This window comes from Chionomys nivalis, chromosome 1 (assembly GCF_950005125.1).
Source record: "Chionomys nivalis chromosome 1, mChiNiv1.1, whole genome shotgun sequence".
Taxonomy (NCBI): domain Eukaryota; kingdom Metazoa; phylum Chordata; class Mammalia; order Rodentia; family Cricetidae; genus Chionomys; species Chionomys nivalis.
In genome coordinates this window covers 103,508,866-103,523,696 of record NC_080086.1, presented here as the reverse complement: position 1 = coordinate 103,523,696, position 14,831 = coordinate 103,508,866, and the positions used below count along the sequence as shown (strand labels likewise).

At 41.9% G+C, this 14,831-nt stretch overlaps 1 protein-coding gene across 1 annotated transcript in view; it reads right to left on the bottom strand.

Annotated features, from left to right (window-relative positions):
* Nucleotides 1-4,569: 4,569 nt before the first annotated feature.
* The window catches only part of Ywhaq (tyrosine 3-monooxygenase/tryptophan 5-monooxygenase activation protein theta), a 28,543-nt gene continuing 18,281 nt past the window's right edge, over nucleotides 4,570-14,831 (bottom strand). Inside the window, exons 3-6 of the mRNA XM_057786514.1 lie at nucleotides 12,535-12,658; nucleotides 9,981-10,144; nucleotides 9,052-9,147; nucleotides 4,570-5,646 (exon numbers count right to left, since the gene is read on the bottom strand). Of these exons, the coding sequence (XP_057642497.1) occupies nucleotides 5,587-5,646; nucleotides 9,052-9,147; nucleotides 9,981-10,144; nucleotides 12,535-12,658 (444 nt within the window). The 3' untranslated portion in view covers nucleotides 4,570-5,586. The remainder of the gene's footprint in view (nucleotides 5,647-9,051; nucleotides 9,148-9,980; nucleotides 10,145-12,534; nucleotides 12,659-14,831) is intronic.

Sequence of the window (14,831 nt, the reverse complement as noted above, 5' to 3'; positions counted from 1 at the left end):
TGGAATCATTTTCATGGTCTTCTGCCTCCCAGCTGTAGGGATATAGGCGTATGATAGCATTCTCATTTATCTATGAGCTTTTAGCTGGTACCCAATACATATAACTGTTTTTTTTTTGTTGTTGTTGTTTTGTTTTGTTTTTTAACAGGGTAGTCTGTAGTCCTGGCTGTCCTGGACCTCTTTACATATACCAGATTGGCTTCAAACCACCTACCTTTGCCTCCCAAGTGCTAGGACCATAGACATGTACCACATGCCCAGCTCAACATACATAGCTCTTAGATGAGAGCCTTCAACAGCTTAGGATGTTCAGGTAAGTGGTTATTACACATATTAGCTGTATACATATGGAGTTAGGCTCACCATGGAGACTATGTAGTAAGAAGTATGTAACACACACATATATGTGTGTATAGACAGACATACAGATAAAAACTCATTAGTCGGGGGCAAGAGATGGCTCAGCAGTTAAGAGCAGTGGCGGTTCTTCCAAAGGACCAGGGTCCTCATAGCACCCACATGGCTGCTCACAACTGTTTACAGTTCTAGGGAATCTGATACCTCACAAAACATGAAAGAGGGCAAGACACCAATGTACATAAAGCTACTTAAAAAAAAATCTAATTAATGGGGCAAGACTTGAAATTACTTCCATTAATACTAATAGCGGCAACAGTGGGTACCCCTCCACACCTCTTAAAAAATAATCTGTGTTGGGAGCTGGAGAGATGGCTCAGAGGTTAAGAGCATTGCCTGCTCTTCCAAAGGTCCTGAGTTCAATTCCCAGCCACCACATGGTGGCTCACAACCATCCCATCTGTAATGGGGTCTGGTGCCCTCTTCTGGCCTGTAGGCATACACACAGACAGAATATTGTATACATAATAAATAAATATTTAAAAAAATAATAATCTGTGCAACTCAGTCTGAGCCTTCCAGATAATGGTATTTACAGCTCTGTGCTAACAGATCAGGCAAGTAAACTCTTGACCAAAGAGAAACAAAGGCATTTCTTCTCTGGGTCTTGGTGTTTTCTAACTTAGCAACAAAAATTTCTCTTGGGGGCTGGAGAGATGGCTCAGCGGTTAAGAGCACTGCCTGCTCTTCCAAAGGTCCTGAGTTCAATTCCCAGCAACCACATGGTGGCTCACAACCATCTGTAATGAGGTCTGGTGCCCTCTTCTGGACTTCAGGCAGACACGCAGAAAGAATATTGTATACATAATAAATAAATATTAAAAAAAAAAATTTCTCTTGGTTTTCCATCAGAGGACACTAATTAGAAGCAACATAACTGCTTAATAGTTTTTTAAGCCTTTCATTCCCAAGTTAGACATTTTTCTGTGTCTGTGTCCTTGACAATGTAGGGTAATGGGTCTGCTCAGGATAGTAGACAATTTCACTTTACCAGAACCCTCCAATTTAGGCTGACCTGATATACCTTTGCACGCTAAGAAACCACTGAGCTTTACCACCAGCCCTTCTTTTATTTTGAGCAAAAGTTTCGTTTTTTCTTTTTTTTTTTTTTTTTGAGACAGGGTTTCTCTGTAGCTTTGGTGCCTGTCCCGGAACTAGTTCTTGTAGACCAGGCTGGCTTCGAACTCCCAGAGATCCGCTTGCCTCTGCCTCCCGAGTGCTTGGATTAAAGGCGTGCGCCACCACTGACCGGCAGCTGAGCAAAAGTTTCTTAAAAACAGGGGGGTCTAATGTAACCCAGGCTGGTCTTAGAACCTCCAAAATACTGAGATTGCAGATGTGCCACCATACCTGGCTGAGAAAGGGTCTTCTGCCTCTACTTGAGTAGCTAGCTGGAATTACAGGTGCTCACTGCCATGCTCAACCTGTTAAGTCCCCTACACACCTGGAAATTCTTTGATGCAGTAGCTCACAGAATAGACTGTGTACCTTTTATAGCCAAAAAAGTGAAACTCAGACCATGGAGACAGCTGTGAAGTTGTGGATCGCAGTTCTGACACTCCATCCCTGAGTGCTAACACTAGTGAGTACACATGGAGGCCAGACGGCTTGACTTCTAGGCTGTTCATCTCTCCATAAAATCATCTTAGACTCGAGTCTAATTTCAAAAGAGGTTACTAACCTCACCCTATTTATTTTCCTAGTTTAAAGTTGTGATGTTGCCAGCTGTCTCTGTTCTACCAGTAAACCAATATTCCAAGATTCCTGACAGGGTCCAGAAATCTGGGGGAAAAAGTGATCATGGAGAATGGCTTAAATGAAGGGCCTTTGTGGAAAGACCCACAGGGATGAAACTGCTGTGGGAGAATGCTCTTGTACACTGTAAAGATTTGTCACTCATATTGGTTTAATAAAAACACTGACTGGCCAGTAACCAGGAAGGAAGTACAGGTGGGGTGGGTGACCAGATTAGGAGAATTCTGGGAAGAGTAAAAGCAGAGAGACACAGTCACCAGCCAGAGGAAGCAAGATGAGAATATCTGAGAAAAGGTACCAAGCCATGTGGCTAAACATAGGTAAGAAGTTTACTTAAGTTCTAAGACCTAGTTAGTAGTAATAAGCCTGAACTAAGAGGCCAAACAGTTTATAATTAATATAAGCTTCTGTGTATTTGGGGGGTGGGGGACTGAATAGCTGAAGGACCAGGCAGGACAAATACTTCCAACGACATGAATACTAATTCCAGATGGAAAGAAAGGAAAAACAAAACCCCAGTAATGCCTCAGCCTGCTATCCTTCAAAAGCTCACATTACTGGAGGAGGATGGTGAGGAAGGATTACACAAGGTGAGCAGGGATTTTGCAAGTAGTATCTACTTCTAGTCCACAGGAAGGGGAAGCCTGTGTACAGCCCCTCTACTAGGAAACAGCAGCAGACTAAAGTTTCAGTTAGCTATATACGAAGTTGTCCCAGAAAGCTCCACTGCTATTCCTTTTTTTTTGAGACAGGATTTCTCTGTGTAGCTTTGAAGCCTATCTTGGAACTTGCTTTGTAGACCATGCTGCCTCGAACTCAGAGATCCGCCTGCCTCTGTCTTCTGAGTGTTGGGGTTAAAGGCGTGCGCCACCACATGCACCCTTGGAAAGAAATTTCAAAAATTGCGAGTTCAAGGGCTGGGTATATCACAAACGATGCCTAGGAGCATGGGGCCCTGGGTCCAATCCCTGGAAATAAAAATTAGAAAAAGGACACCCTCAAACATGGCTCTAAAGCCTCCCATAACTCTAAACCCTTGCTTGCTTCCGCCTCCCCAGAGGAAAGATGCTGGTTTTCTGTCTAATGCTGAAAGGCCCATAAACCAGAAGGTTGAAGTCACCAGGACTTTAGATATTAATTTCTCCTAAATGGAGAAGGCATTCTTTCTTTTCAGAAATTAATTTAATGTTCTCTGTACACACTCTCCACTCAGAGTAGGAGCTCTGGAGACCAAACCGTAACCCTCTGAAAAAGCAGCACTTTTAAGATCTGAGCTGCCTTGCCGGGCGGTGGTGGCGCACGCCTTTAATCCCAGCACTTGGGAGGCAGAGGCAGGCGGATCTCTGTGAGTTCGAGACTAGCCTGGTCTACAAGAGCTAGTTCCAGGACAGGCTCCAAAACCACAGAGAAACCATGTCTCGAAAAACCAAAAAAAAAAAAAAAAAAAAAAAAAAAGATCTGAGCTGCCTTTCCAACCTTGAAATAAGACACCCAAATGTGGGACTGAATACAGAGAGGCCACCCAGCAACCCATCACCTGACTTTACTCACCACTCACTGCTCAACACATGACAGGCTCTCAGTGCACACCATTCTCATCTTCACTCAACTATCTGTACCTAAAAGCTGTATCCTACAGATTTAAATTCAGGGAAACAAACTTCTATTAACTGTTTTGTTTTTCTTTCTACGCTGTTTTTAACTTTTTGAGGCACTATGGATAAAACCTATATAGCCTTATCAATTCTTCTCAACAAGCTGCCAGTAAGGATACAAGTGGGATACATTCTAGCATGTACAAAGCTCTAAGGAAAAGAAGAATCAAGAGAAATGGAAGAGAAAGAAAGCCAGAGAGGAAGCATATAGCAACTGTAAATGGAGCTTTTCTATCCACATTCATGTTTTAGAAAATAAGAGGATAAACCTCTAATGCTAATTTTTCAAATTATGTTGCCTTGAAAAATTATTTCTCAAACTAATACAGGTTTAAAGGAAATTACTGATAATAAAAAATCAACATGACTTTGAATGTTCGAGTGGTAGGGAATGCTTAGAGAGTGAGCTAACTGGAAACCAGAACCCCACACTTACAACTCGAACACCAGCCAAAGCACTCCTAGGCACATGAGTAGCTTTTCTAGTGTTCAAATGTCCACTTTATTCCATATGATACCTAACCAGATTATCACTCACATCTGAGATGACCCATGAGATGACCTGGAGAAATACAGTCCAATTTTACAGTGTCAGGTACCCCACAAGTGTACCACGATGTAGAAATACATGTTTATACTAACTACATTTTACATAAAGAGAAATAGTAATAAACTTCAAAAGGTAGTAAATGCATCTATTCCTTAAAATATGGGTATGCAACTGTTACAAAGCCATAATAAATGGTTTTATAAAATGTAGTTTTATTTTATGTTATTCTGCTGTTACATAGGGCATAACATTTCACAAGGCTTTTTTGGGACTACAATCAATGATTAGCAAACACAATATTGTGGGTCTGACCCTCTAAAGAACAATCACTGGACAAACTGGATACCCTCTCACATCTGTACAGATCTGCATGGAAAAGTACTGACGTTTAGACTTGGACTTGTGTACTTTATTTCCCCTTTCTAGTGTATTAAGAAAGGACATGCATTTTAATTTGCCCAAAGCAATGCTTGTATTCTGGCAGCAACATGCTACTTCTATTACAAGGTAAAGTGAATACCAGAGCTACGAAGGCAGGAGGTGTAAGTGAATTTTTATTGGGAAGGAAGTTGTCAACTCAAACAGCAGCAAATGAAGAATACATAAATGAAACTCCCTGTTGTCACAGACAGACGTAACCTCCAGAATATGTGACATAGGAGACATTTCAATCTGTGACCCCCCAAGACTGGATGCATTAAGAGCTTTCCCATTCAACCCAACACTTCTGGATTCCTACTAAAAAGGAATATGCAGTAAGAGTATGGAAAAGTCGTTTCTGAAAGGATTACCCCCAAAGAAGGGTCAGAGAGGGAATGTAGAAATCGGGGAGTTGTTACAATTACTTTAAATTGTAATGCACTACATTTCCATATCTTCACAGTAATACAAAACACAGCCACTTGCAGAACTGGTTCAGATTACTTAAATACCCAATGTACTGTCAGTCCTCTACACAAGTGTCTGGAGTTACTCGTGTTTATATGAAATGAAGCTATACTTTTCTACAGCAGTAACTGCACACCAGGAAGGCCGAGACAACACAAATCAGGGGATGGAGTTTTCCCAAAGCTGCAGTGTGAAAGACTATAAACAGTTGATCCCATACACATGAATAGGCTTCCTCGCTAGAGGAAATCCAAGTGAAATAAGGGATGGAGATGTAGAAAGGTTTTCTTGAGGGGACGAAGGACAGCACCCTGGATGCCTTTAGTTTTCGGCCCCCTCCGCTGCATCACATTCTTCTCCTGCACTGTCCGATGTCCATAACTACAGAGGAAGAAAAAAAAGAAACACAGTAAGATATTACTTCCATCTACATATTCTTTACATCCCTTGAGAGAAGTCCTTGAGGATGATCATGACAATCCTTCCTCAAAACTGAACACCATCACCCATTCAAAATACAGCCTAACAAGACATTTACAAAATCGCATACACACATATATATGTGTACTGTGGGCAGCACCACCATCTACATGTTCCTCCTTGGGTTCCTGCTCTGACTTCCCTCAAGGATGGACTATGACATGATGTGAGAACCAAATATACATCCTTCTCCTCCCCAAGCTACTTTGGTCATGAGTTGTTGTTTTTTTAATTAATTAATTTATTATGTATACAACATTCTGCCTGCATGTATGCCTGCACACCAGAAGAGGGCACCAGATTTCATCACAGATGGTTGTGAGCCACCAGGTGGTTGCTGGGAATTGAACTCAGGACCTCTGGAAGAGCAGCCAGTGCTCTTAACCTCTGAGCCATCTCTCACAGCCCATGGTCAATAGCTTTATACAGCAGCAGAGAGCAAACTGAGACAGTGTCCAACACCACACTAGTAGTTAAGTAACAGAATTGTAATTTCAGAATACACAAGGGAAATGCTGAGAATCTCATATTCTCCATTCTCAGTAGTGAAATGCTTTCCTTGAAAACAAAATTTAAATAGAATTTATAACCAGGTGTTGGTGGCACACATCTTTATTCCCAGAGCTCAAGAGGCAGAGAAAGGTGGATCTCCGTCCAAGTTCAAGGCCAGCCTGGTCTACAGAGTGAGTTCCAGGACAAAGTTATACAGACAAACTCTTGTCCCAAAAATAAAAAAGTAATTTATGAGGCTAATAAAGCAGAAAGCATACAAGGAGAAAATCATGGTTTTGTTGTTTCCAAGTACATGAAGGACTAACAGAAAAAGCAGCAAATATACTTTACACTGACAGAAATTCAAACAGGATTAAGTGATGAAGCTAGAGACATAGCATGCATACATGTGTACTAACTGAATGCTAAATCTACAATACTCTAAGATCGCTCTAATTAAGAATGGAAAGAAGTAAAAAGTCAACACTAACTGCAATCAGTTCAGAAAACAGATTTTATCAGATCAACAACAGGATGCTACTTGCAACTTTAGAAAACGAGGCTCTTGCCAGGCGGTGGTGGCGCATGCCTTTAATCACAGCACTCGGGAGGCAGAGGCAGGCGGATCTCTATGAGTTCGAGACCAGCCTGGTCTACAAGAGCTAGTTCCAGGTCAGGCTCCAAAACCACAGAGAAACCCTGTCTCGAGAAAAAAAAAAAAAAAAAAAAAAAAAAAAGAAAACGAGGCTCTTAGATTACCTTAAATTACTATTAAGATACTGTGATAAACAGAATTAAAATCCCCTGAAGAATTACTCCTTCTTCAGAGAGGACGGAACCAAACCAGTTAAAAGACAGCTAGTCCTGAGTCCATGGAAGGAATATACAATCAGTTCACAGAAGCAGATGTGTGTGGATCACTCCTCTGTCCCACAGGGCTGTAGGCTTTGCTGACAACTAAGAATGTCCAGTGCTTTCCTAATTCCCACATCATCTGTCCAGGAGAACTGAACGGATGTGGAGCTTTATAAGACACTCTAACAATAATCCTCCCTAGTAAAAGCTGCAGCACCACAACCGGGGGCTAGGAAAACTGCATTCACACTAAAAGGCAGCATTCCCTCTGTTCCCTTCTCTTAAGTCTAAGATATCACTCCATCAAATTTACTTGAAAATACAAAACAATTTAATTTCAAGCTTTACCTTTTTCAATTATTCTCCTATAATTTGGGTCTAAAATGTACCCAAAGGCCCATATGGTCACTGTGGCTTGAAAGAGAGTAGTAGAATTTCTTAGACAAAGTATCAAGCTAGAGAAAGTTGGGGTCATTGTGGGAGTGCCCTTGAAGAGGACACTATGATAGAGGTGTCTTTCCTGTGGCTGCCAAGAGACATGCAGGATTTCACCACACGTCCCCATTAAGCTGTTCAACACAACATGGCCAAGCTACTATGGACTGAAACCTTTAAACTCAAGAATCAAACTAAATGTTTCCTTCCTCTTTAAAAAAAAGAAAAGATTTATTTATTATGTATACAACAGTATGCCTCCATGTATGCCAGCCCGCCCGCCAGAGGAGGGCGCCAGATCTCATTACAGATGGTTGTGAGTCACCATGTAGTTGCTGGGAACTGAACTCAGGACCTCTGGAAGAGCAGCCAGTGCTCTTAACCACTGAGCAATCTTCTCTCCAGCCCCCCAATATTTCCTTCTTTTAAAGTTGTTTAATCCCAGGTACTTTGTCATTGAGGGAATACCTCTATTAGATTGGCTTGTAGGCATGTCTGTAGGCACATCTTTTTTTGAGACAGGGATTCTCTGTGTAGCCCTGGCTGTGCTGGAACTCATTCTGTAGACCAGGGTGGCCTCGAACTCAGAGATCTGCCTGCCTCTATATCCCAAGTGCTGGGGTTAAAGGTGTGCACCATCATCACCTGACTTGGGGACATCTTGATTAATGATTGAGAGGGCCTCGCTCTGCTATGGGAAACACCACCCCTGAGAATGTGCTTCTGGTTTATAAAAGAAAGCATGCTGAGCAAGCCCTGGAGAACAAATCAGCAAACAGCTCTCCTCCATGGCCTCTGCTTCAGCTCCTGGCTCCAGATTCCTGTCTTGATCTCCTGCCCTCTATGACAGACAATAAACTCTAAGCTGAGACAAATCCCTTCCTTCCCAAATGCTTTTGGTCATGGTGTTTTATCACTGCAATAGAATGCAAACTAGAAGACCCACTATCAAATATTCAAATATATATAACTCACAAAGCAACCTTTAAAAAAATTTAAAAACCTTTATAGGTATAGGTGTGTTCTGCCTGCTCACCATGTGTGTATAGTGCCCATGGAGACCAGAAGAGGGCCTTGGGTTCTTTAGAACTGGAATTAGTCCATTGTGAACCACTATGTGTATATTGAGACTCGAACCCAGGCCCTCTGGAAGAGCAATCAATGTTCTCTCTAGCCTTATCAAGTAAACTTTGATTAGAACAAGCTGTTTCATGTGATTTTAGGAGATTGCAACACCTATAGAAACCCTATATTTGCTATACCTAATTTAGCCAAAGAAAGGAAATACTAAAATTACACAAGCTCTCTACATTAACTGTTATCAACGTGTTCAACCAAGTCAAAGAATAATTGACACTGTGTTCCTACAAGCACAGTACCTTTTCCAGGAAGGTCTGATAAAATAAATACCTCGTCACCATGGAGATCTTTCTCCAAGCTTTAAAAACACTCTACTTCTTCTATAACTGCCCTCCCCCCACAGGAAGATCAAAATAAAGTTATGCTGTTTCTGGAAACACTCACTGTTAAGTTGTCTCTAAGCAACTGCATGATGAGAGTGCTGTCTTTGTAGGAGTCTTCATTCAGTGTATCAAGCTCTGCGATGGCCTCATCAAAAGCCTGATAAAATTAATATTCACAGTGAGCAATACCTTCAGTGACAGAAGCTGGTCATTTTGCAAATACAACTGTGTGCACAGTCACACTGTGGTATAGGTACACTAACTAAGAAGTACTGTCTTAGAATCCTGGTTTAAGATTTTTGTGAGGGCTCCTCACTTAAATTCCCTCCAATCTGAGGAAGTTCTTTCCTTACTAAAATCTATACTTGCTCTTTTTTTTTTTATTTATTATGTATACAATATTCTGTCTGTGTGTATGCCTGATAGCCAGAAGAGGACACCAGACCCCGTTACAGATGGTTGTGAGCCACCATGTGGTTGCTGGGAATTGAACTCAGGACCTTTGGAAGAGCAGGCAATGCTCTTAACCTCTGAGCCATCTCTCCAGCCCCTACTTGCTCTTTTTTTAAAAAAAGAAAGAAAAAAGAATTTGTATAACCTGAAACCTGCTGTAAATACTTATAGAAACAGGTATCTTTGTTCTTTCACAAGACACACAGTAGATTAGCAACACTTGACACAATTCTTACAAGAGCTAGCATAACCCTGCGACACTTGGGGGAATACAGATTTCTGGTGCTCCAACTCGGTAGGCACTCCTTTCTAGAATGTGATGCTTCCTCCTAAAGTTACACTTCTTTGACCACTTTGCTTCCATGCTTTTCAGTCAGACATGACAGTGAGAGCATGGTGTTTAAAGGGGTAGGAAGTAGGCAAGACAGCAATAAAAAAAGAAAACATATTGCAAAGGAAATAGCCTCCCTGAGCATCCAAATACTTAAAAATCCCAAATACCCTCAGCCAAAGAGGTATAGTCCCCACAGACCTTACCGTTTTAGCCAGTGTGCAGGCAAGCTCTGGATTATTAAGGATCTCATAGTAAAATACAGAAAAGTTAAGGGCCAGACCCAGGCGGATTGGATGTGTAGGCTGCATCTCTTTCTTGCTTATATCAAATGCCTCTTGGTAGGCTCCTTGGGAATTATCTATCGTTTCTGTGAGTTGAAGAAAAACAAATTAAGACACAACAGCAAAAATATCTATCCAATATATAGCATTTGGACAACTTTAACGTATATAGCAGCTGAGTCATTCTGAGTCACCATAGCTCCAGTATATTTAAATAAAACCCATCAGGACCAGCAAGATAGTCAGTGTGTAAAGGTGCTTGCCACCAAGCTTGACAAGAGTTTGATCCCTGGAACCCATATGGTAGAAGATGTCCTCTGATCTCCACGTGTGTGCTGTAGCATTCAGGTGCACACACCTGCGTGCATACACATTCACACTACAAAAACAAAATCAATTAAGCAACAATGCTGTGGCCCTTAAGAGTGCAGTGTGTAAGGTGAGCCTGGTGGAACAGGCCTGTACTCCTAGCTATTTGAGAGGGTAAAACAAAAGATCACAAGTTTCATGGACTTCCTGAACTACACAGTGAGTTCAAGGCTAGCCTAGGAACTTAATGAAACCCTGACTCAAAATTTCAAGTGAGATTAGGAACATAGCTCAGTGGCACGGCACTTGCCTAGCTAGCATGTATGAAGCCCTAAGTTAAATTCACAGCAAAATAAATATTATCAAAATTAAAAAAATAACTGGGGATATAGTTACTTTCAGCAGTAGAGCCTTTGCCTATCATATACGAAGCCCTGGGGGTTTAAAACCCAGTAAAAACAGCAACACACTCACACATACTATACAAATCCTGCTTCTATGTTCTACATAAACTTTATGAAAAATATAGAACAACTGATTTAAGTGTATATAAAAAATTATGGAGCTAAAAGTACAACAAGCAAAATTCCAAAGCATAAAGGTTAACCTGCTTGCAATGTCAAAGTATAATTAGAGCTCACCCATGAGCCTAATTTTAATACTACCCCCCCTTTTTTCTTTTGAGGCAGGGTCTCACTGCGTAGTCCAGGTTGACCTAAAGAACAATCCTCCTGCTCCAGCCTCCTGGTACATTTTCTTTTTTTTTTTTTTAAAAATATTTATTTATTTATTATGTATACAATATTCTGTCTGTGTGTATGCCTGCAGGCCAGAGAGGGTACCAGACCCCATTACAGATGGTTGTGAGCCACCATGTGGTTGCTGGGAATTGAACTCAGGACCTTTGAAAGAGCAGGCAATGCTCTTAACCTCTGAGCCATCTCTCCAGCCCCCTCCTGGTACATTTTCATTTTGGGGAACATAGGTTTCTCCGTAGCTTTTTGGTTCCTGTCCTGGAACTAGCTCTTGTAGACCAGGCTGGCCTCGAACTCACAGAGATCCGCCTGCCTCTGCCTCCCGAGTGCTGGGATTAAAGGTGTGTGCCACCACCGCCCGGCTAAGACAGCGTCTCTTAAATAGTCTTGGCTGTCCTGGAACTCACTCTGCAGACCAGGCTGGCCTTTAATTCAGAGATCCACCTGCCTTTGCCTCACGAGTGCTGAGACTAAGTAAGGATGTGTGCCACCACACCCAGCATTAATTTTTTAAATACTGTTTATGTATTCTTAGAAAGGGCTAGAGAAATGTCTCAGTGGCTAAGAGCACAGGTAGTTCTTCCAAAAGACCCAGGTTCAATTCCCATCCCACACTGGAGCTCAACTACCTATAAACTCTAGTTCTGGGGCCTCCGAGGGCACCAGGCACTCACAGGTACAGACTCACATCCAGATAAAATATGCATGCACAGAAAATAAAAATAAATCTGCAAAATGTAAATACCATGTTTATTCGCCACCTACCACACACTCTCCATATCCTCCTAGTGCCCTCCTCATCCCCACAACTTCATTTCCTCTTTCCTTGTTATTAGTAACCCTGAGTCTAATTGTGCTGCCATGTGGGCATGGGTGTGGGTGTATGGTGTGGGACCATCCACTGAGACAAGACCCATAATTGTTTTAGTTGCAAAGAGCCTGCAAACTACATACATACTACTACTACAACATCCTGCCATGGTTTGAATGTGAAATGTTCTCTAAGACACATGTGTTAAAGATAGGACTGTGAGTTTGTGTGGCTTTTAAGGACTATAGCCTGAGGGTGCTGACCAAATCCATGGATCAGTCTTCTGATGGCTGGCATTACTGGAAGGTGACAGAAACTAGAAGTATCCTGAAAAGCTATACAGTGTCTCTAGCTCTCCTAACCCCCTTGCTCCAAGGCTGCACTGAGGCGAGCAGCTCTATTCCATCACATCCTCTCAAGACTGGCCTACTCAGGGTCCACATTAACGGAATCAGTGAACCATGGACTGAAACCATTGAAGTCAAAATAAATCTCTCCTTTAAGCTGTTTGTTCTTAGATATTTGTCATAGTGACAAGTGACTACCCAACCCCACCTCTTTTTATATATTCTGCATTTATCCACAGGTCAAATATACTTACGTTTTCGATCATCGCCACATGCTACTTCAGCAAGATACCGGAAATAATCTCCTTTCATCTTCAGATAGAAGACCTTACTCTCTGGATTAGTTGCATTGGCTATTAAATACTTATCCAACAATTCCTAAAAAATATAAATCAAGCACTAATGAAAAGCCATTCGATCACAAACAAGAGTAGTATATTCCTGACTATTATTGCAATCTAAACCTCAAGCATGTTCTTACAACTGGGTCAAGTTGTACTAGCTTCCCTGGCAGGCCTTGTCCATGGTTTATAGCAAAAATAAAACACCATAGATACACCAAATACTGTCATTAGCAAAAGCTTGTCCTTTTAGTAAGCCATTTGCCCAATATCTACTGATACCCACTTATGTGCCATGTACTCGACTAAATACATAAAAAAGTCTGAAATAAGATTCATGCTGCCCTCACAAAGTGCTCAGTCAAAAGATGTATGAAGAGATAGCCTCTAGTTAAGAAAGGTGGCAGGTAGGGAGACATGGGAACAGGCAGGGAGATGGAGGAGAAAAGCAGGTAGGGGAGGGTCAACAAAAACTGACATAAACAACTGATACTTAGTAAGCTAATTTTTTCTTTAAAAAAAAAAAAGTTTAAAGAGGCACCTTGTATGAATGGATAAAACTGCTCTCAGAAACCATGTTACTACATAAACTCCAGAACCACAACCAGGATACCTCCCTACAAGTTGTTGGTCATGCTACTGGAATTGGTTGCCATTAGAACTAGAGTAAGAACCTATTGTTGGATAACAATACATGCGCGCTAGTCGCAGGATGTACTTGTTAGTTTTTTTGTTAATTGGGAAGAGAGAGCCTCAATTGAGAAAATGCCTCCAACAGACTGGACTGTAGGCAAGTCTGTGGGGGCAATTTTCTTGGTTAATGACAGCTCAGTAGGGCACTGCTAACCCTATGTAGAGTAAGCCAATAAACATAGTGTTCCTCCATGGTCTCTGCTTCACTTCCTGCCTTCAGCTTCCTGCCCTGCTTTCTCAGTAATGGAGTGTGACCTGGGAGTTGTTAAGCTGAAAGAACCCTTTCTTCCCCTCGAATGGTTTTGATCAGTGTTTTATCAAAGCAACAGGACCAAACTAGCACACAGGACTAGAGCAATCAAATGGGAACAAGGCACAAACTGTCTTTCCTGCTTTCCAGTCCTCACAGTGCTAGAAGGACTATGAAGGCTGCTGGCGGAGAACTGTCACCCAACAGCATTATTTGGCTTTACTTCCTGCCCGCTATACCACTGGATAGCAGGACAAGAAGTTCCCACCGGAGCTACAGTGCCAAGTCTGCTATGGGGGCAACCAACATAATCAGTATTCGAAACACCTTCTGTTTAGAATCGAGTCCAGCTCCACAGAAGGGGAGTCATATCATCTGGTGCCATAAACATGGCCCATATCTTGTACCTGGGGAAGTCTTGGGTCCTAGTGGGGAGGCTACAATTGTTTTGTTAAAAGGACATGATGTGCCTGTCAAACTGTCTTCTAAATAATTACTTTTATCTCCATACAGTAGTATTGCTATCATCCTTGACAGAGAATCAAAACTGGTCAAAGTGCTGAGAATAAGTGAGTTAAATGTTCATCTCTAAACAGGTTATCTATACATCACTCACTCCAAGGCTCAGGGAACATGACAGAGGAGAGGGGGAAGTACTAAGCTCTTAGAAGAAACCCTAGTGAAGTTTGCTGGGTCATCAAAGAAGACATAGATGCTCTCGGGGGTGCGCGGGGGGAGGGGGATATACCTGAAGAGATGGCTCAGTGGTTAAAGCATGCATACTGCTCTTCCTGCATAGGACCAGAGTTCAGTTCCCAGCACACAAGCAGTTTAGAACTGTCTGTAACTCTAGCTCCAGGGAGACCCAATGCTTCTGAACTTGAGGGACACCTTTACTCACGTGCGCATAACAATACACAGACAAATAAACCCCCCAACTTAAAAGAAAGGGAAGCGTGGGTAAAAATGCACTAAGACAAAACAATTAAAAAAAAAAAAGAGGTAACACAAAATGCTTAAGACATCAGATATGAGGAAGAACAATACAGACAGCACTGTGGCTCAGAATGACACATTCAGGATCCTCTGCAGACAAGTGTCTGCCCAAAGAAAGAGAAGTACAGGGTCTGCAGACTAGACTTAGACATGTATATAGCAATTTGAAAGCAACTTTTATGTCAACTGGATGTAAACTATTAGCTTAGTTGTATGTGTGTGTGTGGGAGGGGGTGGCAAACTGACGCACATGCTATGTAGACAGGAGCTC